This window comes from Pieris napi, chromosome 18 (assembly GCF_905475465.1).
Source record: "Pieris napi chromosome 18, ilPieNapi1.2, whole genome shotgun sequence".
In the NCBI taxonomy this organism is placed as follows: domain Eukaryota; kingdom Metazoa; phylum Arthropoda; class Insecta; order Lepidoptera; family Pieridae; genus Pieris; species Pieris napi.
The window spans coordinates 6,301,672-6,317,306 of record NC_062251.1 but is presented as its reverse complement, the minus strand read 5'-3'; the positions used below and the strand labels follow the sequence as shown (position 1 = coordinate 6,317,306).

Genomic DNA, 15,635 nt, shown 5'->3' with positions numbered 1-15,635 from the left:
ATATATAATGGGCCTTATATGCATGTTAAGCTATACACACACAAAACCTCCATATTCCAAATTCAAATTCCAAAACTACAAAAATCATCGAGCTAATGAAATATGGCTTAAATGTAGTTATTGTGCAGCGGAAGAGTGCTTCTCCAATACTTTAGAATGCAGACTCCAGTCCTTCTCACCTACATGACAATAGTTTAGTTGCTTATGTTTATGTTCAAGATCATAATTGCTATTTTTTCTATAGCACACGCATTTGACAGCGTCTATAGTTTTGGCTATATGAAAATTTATAATTCGCAGCAATTGTGATTATTGAGAAACGTTAGACGTCAAGTGGCAAGTTATAACTAGTTTTAAACATTAAATAGGTCAAAGAGCATTTTAGCCTTCAAATGCTTCTTGTGGTTTGCATGACATTAGAGAACAAAAGTGACACGAAGATAGTTCCTTTTGGTACACCTTACAATCAACGTACATATTTAATTTCTTGTATAGTGTTCAAGGATTTGTTAAGTCCATTAAAAACACACAAATAATACCTACTTTAAGCTATTCACAGCTGCTTTGAATTAATAAAACTGCGTGTTATCCATATGATAGACACTATCTAAAGCTTCACTCGTTCCTGTAAATGTGTCCTATCTTCAATTTTACAACCAATATTTGCTAGTGGTTATTTATGATTTTTCTGAGCTAAATTTGGGGAGTCCAAGCTTGCAAGCAAGAGCTCAGGCAATTTGTTTCAATGTAGTCTACAATATATCCTAAGACTCTCATCATTATACATGTGAAAACTTTATTCAGTCATTTCACACGGTCGCGTGCAATACGAGCCTACTCTATCTTTATGTATCTATTCCTTGGTCAATATTATCAACTTTATTTTTCAAATTATGACTCTTAACATGTAAATTACATACTAGATCATTACTTCCCATTGACAATTTTTGTTTCCTTTCAAGTGTAGATTCTTCACTATACTTTGCATTTTATTTTGTATATTCTAACGAAACAAACTGGTGTGTTTTTGTACATCAAATGAGTCGAATAGTTGATTTAATTTCACAAATTAGGATGCATCAATCATCATTATTTAAGGATCGCTATAACCTAAATACCGTCGCAAAGCAGGCGATAAGTCAAAATTAATATACCATAGACAAATAGCTAACAAATCCTAAACTGTATCTTAATGAATACTACATAAATTTTTATTAGCAATGATATTATAATTGTATGTATGTACGATATTGGGTTTAAATGTATATTATCGTATTTTGACGACTGTAATATTATTATGAAACTGAATAAATTATATACAAATCACAATAAAACTGAAAGATAGTGGCGCTAAAAATGGTTTGGTTAAAATGTTTCAGCTTTTTAATTTCATTATCACGCTTGGTATTCAATATATATTGCTCATTTACTTATTATGTATACTATTATATCTCTTTATCATAATTTTTAGTCTCAAATTACAATAACATGTTATTGAAGTAATATAATAAGGTGGTTTAGGGAGCTTACCTTGTTTTTTGTGCATTTTAAAATAGGCGTTAAAGATGTTATTACAAGAATTGACAACGTTTAATTTTTTCTACAAATATTGGAGATGGAAAGTTCTTTATCAATTTTAATTAAACATTTTCAAAGATCAATTGACGAGTTCATTTCAACTATACTTTCTTTTCCTAAATCCGGCGCGGTATAGTCAACGAAATAGTAACAATAGATTTTTGTATCAAAAACAATGAGCCGTACTCAGTCGACGTATTTGAAACGAATAGTAGCCCAAGCTGGAATTTCGGGATTCATGAAAGTGTGGAAGATTAATATACAGCGGGATACCTTGTACCCGTTTAAGTACCTGCACCAAATATGAGCCCTATATGGCCGCCCGTCAAGTATCAAGGATCCGATTAGTAAACCAAAAATAATCATCAGAAATTCTCGAGCGCGTTAGATTAAGGTAGGGTGAGTTAATTAGATGTACATTATTAAAAATACGTAAGACATGGATGCTATCAATATCAGTTTTTTTTACATTTTTGAAAATCTATAGCAACCCCCCACCGATTAAAAGGTATACATTACATAACATTTTTTTTTTATTATCTAAACGTCGCAACCCATTAGGTCTCTATGACGCTCGAGTAAATCCCCATTTAGCATCTTGGGCTCCCCTACTATTAACGTGCAATAATGTCACAAAAACACGTACATATAAAATTTGTATAGGTCAATGCGTTCGAACTGTCAAAAGAGAAAATCGTGAACGAATACGTGGCGAATGTATCGTAAAACTCGCGCTAAAGCCTCATGATGCAGAATTTTAATTGTATTTTTAATACAGAATCAAAGTTGTCAATTCGATGTAATGAATCTTGCAATGGTCATTGTATATGGGTCAATATATGGTAAACTGTGGCCTACAGATGGGCGGAATGTACGCGGGCCTTCAGTACCATGGGACTTTCCCCCCGCCGCCACCCCGCGGGCCTTTTGCCTCACCTCCGCACCCGCATACCCACTATATCGCTAATTCACAAGTAAGTATTCAACCCAATTCTTTAGAGTATTTTATATATATAGGTTACTTCTCGGTTTTTGTTTACAATTTGATTTAAACCAAATCTAGTATAATTGAATCTAAAACTATAACAGTGCCCTCAAATTTTACAGATAATTAACGATACTTAACGAACGATGCCATAAGGATGTCTATATTTGTAATGGGATAGTAATCAAATATAGAAAAAAATCGTTTTTAAATAATGATACTAAATTATTACGAAAACATAAATTTTGGTCCTTCGAGCCGGATATGTAGTTATAATATTTTCAACGTAAGAGCTATAAGAGGGGTAATAATTTCAGCGCGCGGAAGGCGGACGGCTAGATATGTTGGGTGCAGGCGAAGGCACACTGTCGCCTCTTCAAGCCACGCCCGATCTTCATCACGCTCCACTCTTGTTGGCTACAGAGGTAATTTAAAACACATTTATATTATCATGTCAAAGAATTTAAAACATTATGTTCTTATTAGTCTTTTGACTAAGGATTAGTATTGTCCATTATTTTCTCGAGAGAAGGGAGAATGTTTGAGAAAATTTAGGGAATATTACAAAGGTGGTAGAAGGTCTAGTGAGATATACAGTTTATATTATTATTTGTTTATTTTTTTTGGAGATTATATTCTAATGATATAATACTTTGGAGCAGTTTTGCCCTAGTGTCTTCAGCGTGTGACTCTTATCTCTGAGGTCGAAGGTTCGATCCCCGACTGTGCACCAATTGACTTTGTATATATCTATAAACTCGATAGTACGGTGAAGGAAAACATCGTGGGGAAACCGGCTTTTAATCTTAAATATTCAACGGTGTGTCAGGCACCGATGTGTGTGATCACTTCTTGCCTTCTAGAGAATAAACTCACGAAACGATTCAGATATCTGAAGCCCAGACCTAAAGGTAGCGCCATTTTTAATGTTTCTATGTTTAGGCCCAACGAGCTCCAATAGAGCTGATGGCGTCACACGCAAGGCATGCGCTGTCTCATCACCATCATGTAAGTTTTGAATTTTATTGTCCAACGTAAAGATATTTTTATTCTTGTAATATAAATGAATACTTGGATTTATTTAAAATACTAGTTTTTGGTTAAGTATTTTGAAATAAAAATTGTTAACTATAGTGTTATGTTTTCTTATAAAAATTGGTTGTTTAAAGCTTAGGCAGCGTTCAAGTATTCAGAGATTGTTGTTACATGGGGGAACTCAAACTCAAACTCAAAATATCTTAATTCAAGTAGGTAACTAAGTACACTTTTGAATAGTCAAGTTAAATTAATCGTAAATTTACATTTACTACCAGTTCGCAAGTCAAGGGCGTAGAGCGGGTAAGAAGAACTGGCAAGAAACTTTCCGCCACTCTTTTTAATCGCCAAGTATTGTCATACAAATTGTTTGAACTGGAGCAATTCAATCCCAAGGATTAGGATCATTTAAGTAGTCCTCAAATTTATAAAAAGCTTTGTTGATTAATTTTCGTTTAACGAGGACTTTGAATTTATTTAGTGATAATTCTCTAATTGCGCTTGGGAGTTTGTTGTAAAAACGAATACAATTTCCATATAAGGAGTGATTTATCTTTTGGAGCCTGGTTGGTCGTTGGGGAGGGCCCCCATGTAACGCGCCATAACCTTTTTCTGTACCCAAGTATAGTAAAACTTTTCGTGACCACCTAGTGACTCTTAAATCTTTATACCTAAAAAGTTACCATTATGTAGTGTAAAGTACTGGAAAGTCAAAAATAATATTAACAATAACGCGTAATTCAATCCCGCCCCGCATCGTAACGTTTTACAAAAGAACTCCCCTCCCCCAAATTCGTTACGTAATACTTCAACGCCCCCTTGGGCATGGGACCATTATCGTGTCTCTTTTATAAGTAAGGTAATTGTTAGCCCACGACGACGTATGAATACTGAAACATTTAAAAAAAAAACAATTTTCTTGTCTCGAACTTACCTTGCCCAGGTTCAGGTGATGAAAGAATTTTAACAGTTTCAAAACCTGCATATTTGTAATGCGTACCACTAAATAATAATATCTGTTGATTCCAGCATCGTCGCAACGGCGTAGGGCCGCATGCGCACGCGCACGGCGGAGTGGGCGTAGTAGGGGCGGGCTCTCGCGGACGTCCGTACGTTCGCACCGCGCCCAGGTGGACGCCGCACCCGCACACCGTTCATCACATACACGCACAGGTATTTATTGAAATCTATGATTTATTAATTTAGAATATCACAAAAATCTCTTTTGATATCGCGATTTATCTTAAAGTGTGCGTGCGGGGTAAATTTTAAATCAGATTTTTAATAAGTCGAAACTATAATACGCCATTTTCTTACCCCATTCATACACTGTTTTCATTTGTACCAAAACTTCTTTTTTGTCTATGACTCACTGTATCTGTGTGAAACGCTTGCAAACTTGATCAGAGGCGAATACTTGAGAAATTAACGTGCTGAAACATCTGATCCCAGAACGTTGTAAATTTTTTATCAGAATCAGTCATTTATTTGATTTTGGCAATAAAAAAATTACTTTACTAACGTAAAATAGGCGCATGGTGTTATAAAAACCAATGCTGTAGAGAAGTAAATGATTATGTAGATACATGGTGCTCACATATTTCTAAATTCACCGTAATTGTCATGTAGTTTAGAATAGATAGATTATAACTGTAGAAAATATATTATGTGTTCCGTTTGACGTCCGAGGTCCATTATGAGGAGAGTACATCGTTTCCTTTTCCGCCCAAATCGCTAGTATCCGACCTTTTCCCACCACGTGACACCGCCGCCAGCGCCCAGCGTTTGAAACTGGAACTAACTTTTTATCGCGCTAAAGCAAGCCGCCAGAACTCTTGTTCATTGTTGCGTCGTTTTTCGTCTTGCACAGTCGCTAGTGCACACTTAAAAACGAATCAGTATATTCAAAGTTATCGACCTAAAATTTATTTTCAAAGTGGAAATAATTATTTCGTAAAATGGTTAACTCAGTTTTCACGTTAAAAATATAAAATGGCTAATGAAAGTGCTAAAATCGGTGTAAATGTGTTGGCTACGCGGTCAAACGTGCCTCACCCGCGCTTTACAAGGCCGTCTCATATCACGGGAGATATTGTCTCTGCAAGTTCTGACAAGCCGAGTTCTTCGCAAAGTTCGAGTACGAGTGAAGAGGATGAAGAACCGCCGCCACAGCAGTAATTCACGTGATTATTCTCAGGTTTGAGCAATTGTCGCAGTAATTGGTGAGTCACCTTAATAATACTGTTTTACAATTATGCTGCGTCGTCTGGCATGTTACATAAAGTGACCGAATCTAATAATGCAAACCTACACGACCCTTTTTTGAACCATGCGGCTGTAGTTAATGATATTGCTCATTTAGACGTGTCGGTTCAAGAACCTCTGAGTTATAAATTATAATATTAATTTCAATGCGGAGGTTTTTACATTTCTGATTTGAACTGTGTACGTTATATTGATATACAAAAGAAATACGTTGCTTTTCCTGCTTTTACCGATTTAAAAATGAGTTTATCAATAAAGCGTTACGTAGCGTTTTAGTGGTCTTCAGTCGAACGTGGTTCTTAATTTAAATTCTATACATAATAAATTGCAAGAATGTTTTGGTCAAACTTTAAAAACATGTTATAGAAGATTTAGATAAAATTCCCACCCCTCTTCGGAGTACAAGTTTAATCCTGAAAAATTATCTAAATATTTACAAAATGTTGGTAGTATTGTCAAAATTGACAGAATAAGCGGGTACCAATCTAAAACAATACGCGTTAAATCACGCATACGTTTTTAATCGCCTGTAGCTTCAACGTCTCAGGTTAGTCAAAAGCCCTTTCTTGGTAACCGATACAACTCAAAACAAGGACAACAGAGTCACAACTTCGATGATCACGAAAATAAAAAATGTGAGCCGTCACGGGACGCCTGGCAGATGTGAAACATCGACATTATTTTGCTAAAATAACGATGACTATTTATTGAATAAACATTTATTTTCATTTAAATACAAAAATTTACGAATTTATTTCAAAACGTGACTACTTAATTCGTTTAATCAATGACTTCGAAATACACCGTACACACTACTGCATATAGAGTGTATATATACCATCATATAGCGTGGCATCGCCACGGCATTTGTCGCCACACCAGAAATCGGTTTTACGTGCGGTTATAGATGTTTCACATCAAAAGGGGGGACGCAAATATAACAATCCAAATAAATACCAACATAAGTGACTCGATGGGCTTTTCGGGCGGATGTTTAAGGAACTATCACAAAAATTGGGTGAAATTAAAACCTCCTTTTTCCATTCTAAAATTAATAACCTCCGCTCGAATAACTTTCAATCGAAAACCGCTATTAGTACTGTCCTAAATCCTAAAAAAGTTGCAAACACCTGTTTCAACTTCGATTTCCTTGGAAATACATACCATGATTCGAGACCATATACTGGAGCCAGCACCGCTGACTCCGTCGTTCATATCTATCATATCATATCGTTCATATTTCATAATAACGAAGAACGGAAAAATCGAGTCATTTTCAGCCTAAAATCTTTAAATCGGTTCATGAAACCAGAACCTTTTCATCTGTTTCATCACCACCAAATGCCAAATTTCCTACAAAAAGGCGATTGGATGGTGAAGCTGGATCACAGGCAATCCTACTATCATGTACCGATTTCCCTCGAACATCGTTGCTTTCTGCGTATCAGTTACGAGGGAAGGCTCCTTCAAATGACTTGTCTACCTATTGGGTTGGCCATAGCTCCGAAAATGATTGCTTCGTTGACAAATTGGACAGCCGAGCTATAACGCCGTCAGGGCTTAAGAGTGATCGTTTTCTTGAACGATTACTTACTGGTCCATCAGGACAGAACAATTCTTAACTCCCAGGTTCTCGTAGCCATGACCTTTTTGAAGAACCTGGGCTGGACCATAAATCGAGAGAAGTCGATATGCACTCCAACGAGGTCGATCGATTTTCTGGGTATCACGTGGGACACACTATCAAATGCAAAGTCCTTACCCGTAAAAAGTTATCAAAATTCGTCAGTGCCTGATAACACGCTTGTCAGCCGGCAAATTGGACCCTCAAGCAGGCCCAACGCCTCTTAGGGTATCTCAATTTTGCGACCTTCATCACCCACCGGGGAAGGTTGCGTTGCCGAACGCTGCAGCGACACAGCAATGCATTTAGGAGAGCTCCTCTTTGCTCGAGTTCTCTTGCAGAGGTGAATCAGGACGTGGTATGGTGTTTGCACAACCTCAGTCACAAAACACCGATTCACTTCAAAACAAGGCATGTGAATTACATTGTCACCGATGCCTCGGATCTACAATGGGGAGCGCTAATCAACAACAAACCCCTGAATGGTTCTTGGACTCAAAGTCAGATTGAGTGGCATTGCAATTTAAAGGAGATGCACGCTGTGGTAGCAGCAATCTCTTTGACATCCGAAGTCCTAAAGAACTCGATGGTAATCCTGCAAAGCGACAGCAAAACTGTTGTATCGTACATAAAAAACGAAGGAGGAACAAGGTCCCAAATGCTGTTAAAATTGACAAAAGATCTTCTGGCATTGACGGACAGTTTGAATATTGTACTTATCCCTCACTTCCTTGCCGGGAATGTACAACGTGGAAGCCGATTACCTCTCGCGCAATCGCAGGGGCACCGAATGGCATCTCTTGAAAGAGGCAACCACGGACATATTCAGACGATGGGGAACCCCCGAAATAGATCTTTTCGCGTCACGAGAGGCTCTTGTCGTGGCAAGTTATGTGTCGCTAGACTTATTAGACTCCAACACTTGCTTCACCACGCCTTCAGTAAATGCTGGCGATACAATCTAGCGTGGATATTTCCACCGCCAGTGCCTCTACCTCGAGTGCTGCACGATCTCAACTTATCCCAAGGGAAGTTCATAATAATAGCACCCAGGTGGAGGAAGCCTTTTTGGCGCCCGGATTTGAAAGGCCGAGCACTTGCACCCTCGCTACCAATACGGAATCTAAACAAAACCCTGATAAATACCGTAACGGGTCAACCTCCTCCTCAAGGGCAGAAATTACAGTTGGAAGCGTGGCTGATTTTGGCTGCAAAACACGAGACGAAAAACAACTTATTTCGTCGTGTTTGAGAGCTTCAACAAGGAAAACATGCCCCTATTTGGTATAAATGGGTAAATTGGTGTCAACATAGTAATATAAACTGTCGATTCCCGGCTCTCCTGATGTAGCTAGATTCTTAGCAAACCTATTTATAAAGGATCATCTGGCATAGATATCTATATATCTAAATCTATTATCTAAATAGATCTATATCTATTTTAGTTCACAAATCTGACATAGCATCAATTTGTGAGGCTCTAAGCGATGTTAAAATTTTATCTAATAAATTAGTAAAACATATCCTTAAAGCGCTAGCTCAATCCTATCTATAGCTAGACCAATCGCGCAGTAATTGCCAGTATGGGAAGCGGGGAAAGTTATAAATTATTTGAAAAGCCTAAAACTAGATGAGCAAAATTTATTTCATAGCTCGAAACACACAGCCACAATAATTTTATTGGCTTCTGGGCATAGAGTTCATGATTTGACTCTCTTGCTTTTTCGAGCCTCAGCATTTTATTGATAACGGTGATTCCATCACTTTGCATCCGGGTTTCGGTTTTAAAACAGATACAGGAACGTATAGACAGTCAAGTTGGACGTTTTTATCGTGCCCGGAGAAGCATCTAAATCCCTTATTTTGGCTTAGGACACTCATAACTGTCTCTAATAATAGATGAGGCTCCTTGACAAATTTGTTTATTACAACCAGATATCCTGTAAGACCAGCTACGCCCACAATTTTTGGGGGCTGGGTCAAGAAACCCCTTTTGGAATCAGGTATCGAAGCATCTCGGGGTACTTGATCAGCTGTTGCTTCGCTAAATTGTTTTAGAAACATAAATGATATTCTTGGTTAGGCAAATTGGCGTCATGAAAGTACATTAAAGATATATTATTGTCGAAATCTAGATAATAATAGTCAGAATGCTGAGACTCAATCAGAAGTCTCTTTCTCAGTACTTTCGGCCGCTTAATGATTAGCCAAGTATTCTACTTCATTATAAACAATAATTTTTTTGTTATTATGTTTATTAAATGATGCTAAAGCTTAGGCTTTAATTAGCTTGTATTGTTTATTTCATCATGATTCTATCGGATATAAATAATTCAAATCACATTGTTGCGTTTTTTAGTTATTAATATATAACTTTACAAGCCACCAGGAGATAACAAACACGTCTCTCATAATGGACCTCGGACGTCAAACGGAACACATAATATAGAAATTTTACCTAAAAATAAAATTTGTATTATGTTTCCTAAGACGTCCGAGGTCCAAACAAGCTCTTCCTGGTTCTCTTATTATGAGACAAACAATGAACAAGAGTTCTGGCGGCTTGCTTTAGCGCGATAAAAAGTTAGTTCCAGTTTCAAACGCTGGGCGCTGGCGGCGGTGTCACGTGGTGGGAAAAGGTCGGATACTAGCGATTTGGGCGGAAAAGGAAACGATGTACTCTCCTCATAATGGACCTCGGACGTCTTAGGAAACATAATACAAATTTTATTTTTAGGTAAAATTTCTATATTATACTAGCCTGGCGAACATCGTACCACCTAACAGTCGATTCTTTATTTTTTTTTAATACTTATTCTGCTATTCGGGACACCGGTCTAGCTAAGATAAAAAAGAGAAAGTTGATAATACAAAAAATATGTCAAAAAATAAAAATGTACCTTCCCGGAACCCCTCCACTAACACTTAAACTTTATGATATGGTATTAAAGTTCAAATCGACTTTTTAAGTATTATTACGAATTTTTTGTATGGGAATATAGAATAGTGTTGTTTTTAGACTTTTTCACTCAATTTTTTTAATTTTTCTCTCCGTAAGAACCATCCTCGTACTTCAAGGAATATTATAAAAAAAGAATCAGATAAATCGGTCAAGCCGTTTTCATGTTATGTCGTGACAACGGAAAACGGGTTTCATTTTTATATATATAGATAGATATAAAATGGTGTACTTTAATAAATAATAATTAATTAATTACAGGGCGGAGGCGGTCTTGTGAACGCATTACCTCAGTTACACGTCGCATCGCCGCTGTCATTACCGCCACCACCGCCTACCTACCAGGTAAACATTTAATATCCTTGAATATTTGACTTTTCATGGAATAGGGGGACAAAGAGCGAGGTCACTAACAGCCTGGCCACGGGACATTCGCCGACGCGAATATTCGCGCGGTGCGAACCGCGATGCGTCTAGCGACTGAAATAAACTCATAGCAATGTACTAATCAAGCCACGCGCAACGGCGACCAGCGATGCGACCGGCGAAAAGTACCGAGCGAATCGCGCGGGCGACTGACGTCGCGACGGGCGAGTGAAACAAATGCATGAATCAGTACGGTGCAAGCCACGGAGTCGAGCGGCAGTCGCGGCGAATAGAGAAGGGAATAAATAAGTTTAGTCGCGGTCGCGGCGAAAAATGAATACAGAGTTTTTTGTTACTGAAATACTGGCTAGACCAGCTATTTGGAAGTCTGGCCATCCACAGCATTAATTTAATATACCTTAATCTCAAAAACAATTTTTCAGCGGCACTTAAAATTCTATTTGCATTAACTTTTTTTTCCAATTCTGGTTGAATATTCATAAGAATATAATTGAAGGTTTCAATACTCATTCTGGTATACTCAAAAAAATAATTCTGGATATATTCTGAATTTCTCATACTTCTTGTGGAATTCTCCACAATTTCTCCAAATATTAGATCTTGCACCAAAAGCTATTACTTTCCAAGCAATATCGAGATGATTTCGATAAAGACATTTCGCTGTCGAACTTCCTTACTGGTCGCGGCGGCAAACGTGACTGGTCCGTGGCCTGCAAACGGCCCCGCGCGAATGGTCGCCTCGCCTCCCGCATCGCAGTTCGCACCGCCGATCCCCGTGGCCAGGCCGTAAAAAGCCTCAAGAGTCTTGAAAGTGCGTTGCCGGCATTTGAAAATTGCTTTGCTTTGCTTGCGTGAAGCCCCTATAATGTAGTGGTGATTGTGGAATTGGTCACTTTAAAATTAAATGGCGAACTAGCTGTGTAAAAAGAGGGAGGGGGGGGGGTAAGAATGTAAAATGAAACTCAAAACTCTTGATTGTGATTGGTCTATACCATCTCAAATTACACTCTACCTTCGAAATGATAGAAAAAACTAAAATGTTGACTATAGCTAACTTCAGGGTGTTTTTGTGACGGTGTACGCGCGCGTCTTAAAAATATATACTCATAATTTTTCCCTAACGCGCCAAAAGAAGTATAACATTGGTGCATATCTGTTGGCTGACCTATATCTAATAAAATAAAAAATGTGTACACACGTAAGAAGTGAAACTTCTTTATGACCTTATTTTTCGAAAAATGATCTACTATATGCAACTTAACGAAATTGGTTAAATAAAGTTTAACAAAAGGCTTTTATTATCATAGACATGAATACAAATACAATTATTTCATTTTAACTTTTTACTTTACTACTATGTAGTACTAAGATTATTACAGAATTTCATTAATTGTAATAGAATTATTAGTATTACTATCATTGTTATCGTTATTATACATTTTTGTTACTAATGGCTTCGAATCTCTTCGGATCAACCGTGGTAGGGACAAGAAAAAGATGGCGCGTAACCGAAAAATGTGACAAATGTGTGTAAATTTTTTTCCAACGCCGATAAAGAAGTTTGACTTCAAAAAGCAACATGGCGCGTAACCTGCTACAAAATTTCTCCCATACGTCGATAAAGAAGTTTCACTTCAAAAGATGGCGCGTATCGGAAAAATGCGACGCGTAACGAGAAAATGTTACACTAAATTTTTTTCCAACCCCGATAAAGAAGTTTCACTTCAAAAACATTAGAATTCCCTCCCCCAAGCGTCTCAAGAAGCAATCGACGTAATGATAGTTTATTCGTGTCGCACAGGTGTTCCTGAATCTCCTTGCGATGTTCCCACTCTCCCCTTACGGGGAGGCGCGGGGGGAGGACGGCGCAGACTCTCCCGAGACCGAGAACTATGAAGCTCTCCTCTCTCTAGCTGAAAGGCTGGGCGAAGCGAAGCCGAGAGGACTGGCGAGGCACGAAATCGATCTGCTGCCCAGTTATAAGTACTGCGAGCAGACTCATCAAGGTAAGCTAAAAGGTACTGATGATTTTAATTTTCTAGTTTAATTTACACTTGTAGTGGATGAACAAGAGAAAGAAAGACAAGCTTAAGGGCCTCATAGCCTAGCGGCCTTATTAAGTGGCAGCTGGGTGAGGGGTATCGGGTTCGATTCCCGGTTCGAGGGCAAGTTTTAATTTAATTTAAATTTGCTCTCGGCCTTTGGGAGGGTTGTGCGGTACCGGGCGAGTGCCTAAACCGTACATGGAGGACATGGTCGAATTTCTAAGGCAAAAAGCACGAATTATAAAAATCTTATACTTGACGCTGGCTAATGCACAAATCGTGCCAGAGCCATAAAAAAAAAGAAAGACATACTTGACAGCCAGTAGTCTGTGAAATGTGTGTTTAAATTTATATGTAATAACTGTCAAGAGTATATGTAGTGTATGTTAGCTGCACTAGATAATTAAGTATGTGTGGATAGGGTGATACCTATATATATATAACTAATAGACTCGGCCAAGCGTTGCTGTGGCTAAGATTTTTGTTATATTACATATAGTAGTAAACTATTCAAGAGAAACGACAGGAGAACACCTTTTTTGGTGGTTTGCCATTAAATTGTAGCTTATGTAAAACGTTGGTATTTATTTTGATAAGGATCAATACCTAGGTACGAATAAAGAGCCTTTTCTAGCAGTGGTATTTTAATAAAAAAAAATAAAAAAAGGACATTTTTTATAGATAGTGATGTGTCCTGAAAAATTGATATACATCATTTTGTTCTATCATTTATAGTTTTCGCAGCGCACGCGGTTGAAGGAAGTTTTTTGTTTATTTTTTTACACCTTGGGTTAGATTATTCAAGTTTTAGTAAGCATCCCTATTTTTTTTGAAAATGAAACATAGCCTATGTCACTCGGAAATAATGTAGCTTGCCAACGGTGAAAGAATTTTTGAAATCGGTCCAGTAGTTTCGGAGCAAATTCATTTAAAACAAACAAAAAATCAAATCTTTCCTCTTTATAATATTAGTATAGATTTAAACGATCCTAGTGCTTGGATATGAATTGCTCCAGTATAAATAGGTAACCCGACTGAATCTCTCGGCTGCATTTCCAGACTCGACTCTTCTACGGAGAGTTTATTGCCAGTTCTTCTCTTCCGTTCTACGCCCTGGATTTGAGAAATGGCTCTAAATGTAAAATAAGAAGCATTTCATATGTATTTCTTTTTTGACGTTCATAAGTGTACCTTGCGTTGGCCTATATGAATAAATTATTTTGACTTTTGAATCTTATATAAAATTACTCTTATGTGCTGATGGTGTATGCGCATCTTCAGCTGTTAAATTTTGGAACAGCCCCGTGAGCCGTGTATGCAGTCGCTGACAAGTGACTCGAATATGTTATTTTCAGGCGAACAAACCTCGTGCGTGGTCTGCATGTGCGAGTTTGAAGCTCGACAGACGATACGTGTGTTGCCTTGTGCGCACGAGTTCCACGCGAAGTGCGTCGATAAATGGCTACGGGTGAGTATCAGAGTAGAACTAGAGTTTCACCACTTCACTGTTGACATCACCAGGTGCCGCACAGCACGATTTGGTTCGCCGTTTCTTGTGAAACAGCTAAGGAGTGGAACTCCTTTCCTCCTCTTCCATCTTCCCTAGACAGTATAATAGGCATTTAAACGGCGGGGACTGCCGCGGTAAAGCTATTGCATAGCATTTTTTTATCAACTTATGCAATTATATTTATTTATGCGGTATTTTTTTTCTTTGCTATTAATTCATTCTCCAACTCTACCAGACTCAGTCTAACACGCCTATATTGTCTGTCTCACTGTAACGCGTAACTACATCACCGAACTCGTCAGAGAGATGTGAGTACGCAGTATACGTTCTGTCCCACTCTAACGCGTATTGGCCGTACTTATATTACGTCATCGTGTGTTAGGTTAATTTTCGTTGTTTGTGGTTTCCGCATTGGAGTTATTTGTACTGGTGGCTTATTTAGTTTTTTTTTTTCAGTCGAACCGCACCTGCCCCATATGCCGCGGCAACGCGTCAGAATACTTCAACAACTCCGAGTGACTCTAACGAAAGTCGCCGAGCGCGACTGAACCACCAAATAACGAACGGTTATATTTTTTCATATCAGTGGATTCCTATATTTAACGGATGTATTTGTTTGATAGTGCAGTAAACGTACCGGGATTTTGTATACATAGATGAAACGGTATGCCGGGTGTTTAAAGACTGTTTCCGGTAATATACCGAAAACAATATGTATGTTTATTTAATTTTCTTATAAGTCCAACATAGGCCAGTCATAAACGCTTTGTCAAAACAGACAAAAAACAACTAAGTTTTTTTCAGTTTTTATTTTCTAATTACTGTCAATGGTTTAAAGCAAATTATACAAATTGAAATTATTTTCATTCGGAGCAGTCTGAAGACACCTGGTATATTTAACCGGTATCGGTCTTAATACCGGTTTATTGTATAAATTGTTTAAAAAACCGGATATATCAGATTCACATAACGTTTCAAAATGTCTAAAACATGTGTGGGAAAGTGAAATGTCATTTATGAAGGTACTAAAAATAAGTTTGTGTCACTTTTGACAGATTAATAACGTCATAAAAACAACGATTTTTAACCGTAAAACCATTACTAACCGGTATTAAAATTTTGAATAATATAGAACCCCGCTAGTTGTCTATTAGTTATTTAAATTGTTTTGAAATTTAACAGAATCTGAAAAAAATATTGTTAAAAAATCACGTTAAATATAATTTCAACTGATACAGCAATATATT

General features: G+C 37.6%; 1 protein-coding gene across 1 annotated transcript in view; it reads left to right on the top strand.

Moving 5' to 3' along the window:
* Positions 1-15,087, top strand: part of LOC125058875 — a 64,738-nt gene extending 49,651 nt beyond the window's left edge. Inside the window, exons 18-25 of the mRNA XM_047663018.1 lie at positions 2,439-2,552; positions 2,881-2,988; positions 3,506-3,571; positions 4,628-4,771; positions 10,708-10,791; positions 12,635-12,839; positions 14,234-14,346; positions 14,845-15,087. Of these exons, the coding sequence (XP_047518974.1) occupies positions 2,439-2,552; positions 2,881-2,988; positions 3,506-3,571; positions 4,628-4,771; positions 10,708-10,791; positions 12,635-12,839; positions 14,234-14,346; positions 14,845-14,907 (897 nt within the window). The 3' untranslated portion in view covers positions 14,908-15,087. The remainder of the gene's footprint in view (positions 1-2,438; positions 2,553-2,880; positions 2,989-3,505; positions 3,572-4,627; positions 4,772-10,707; positions 10,792-12,634; positions 12,840-14,233; positions 14,347-14,844) is intronic.
* The last annotated feature ends 548 nt before the right edge of the window (positions 15,088-15,635 follow it).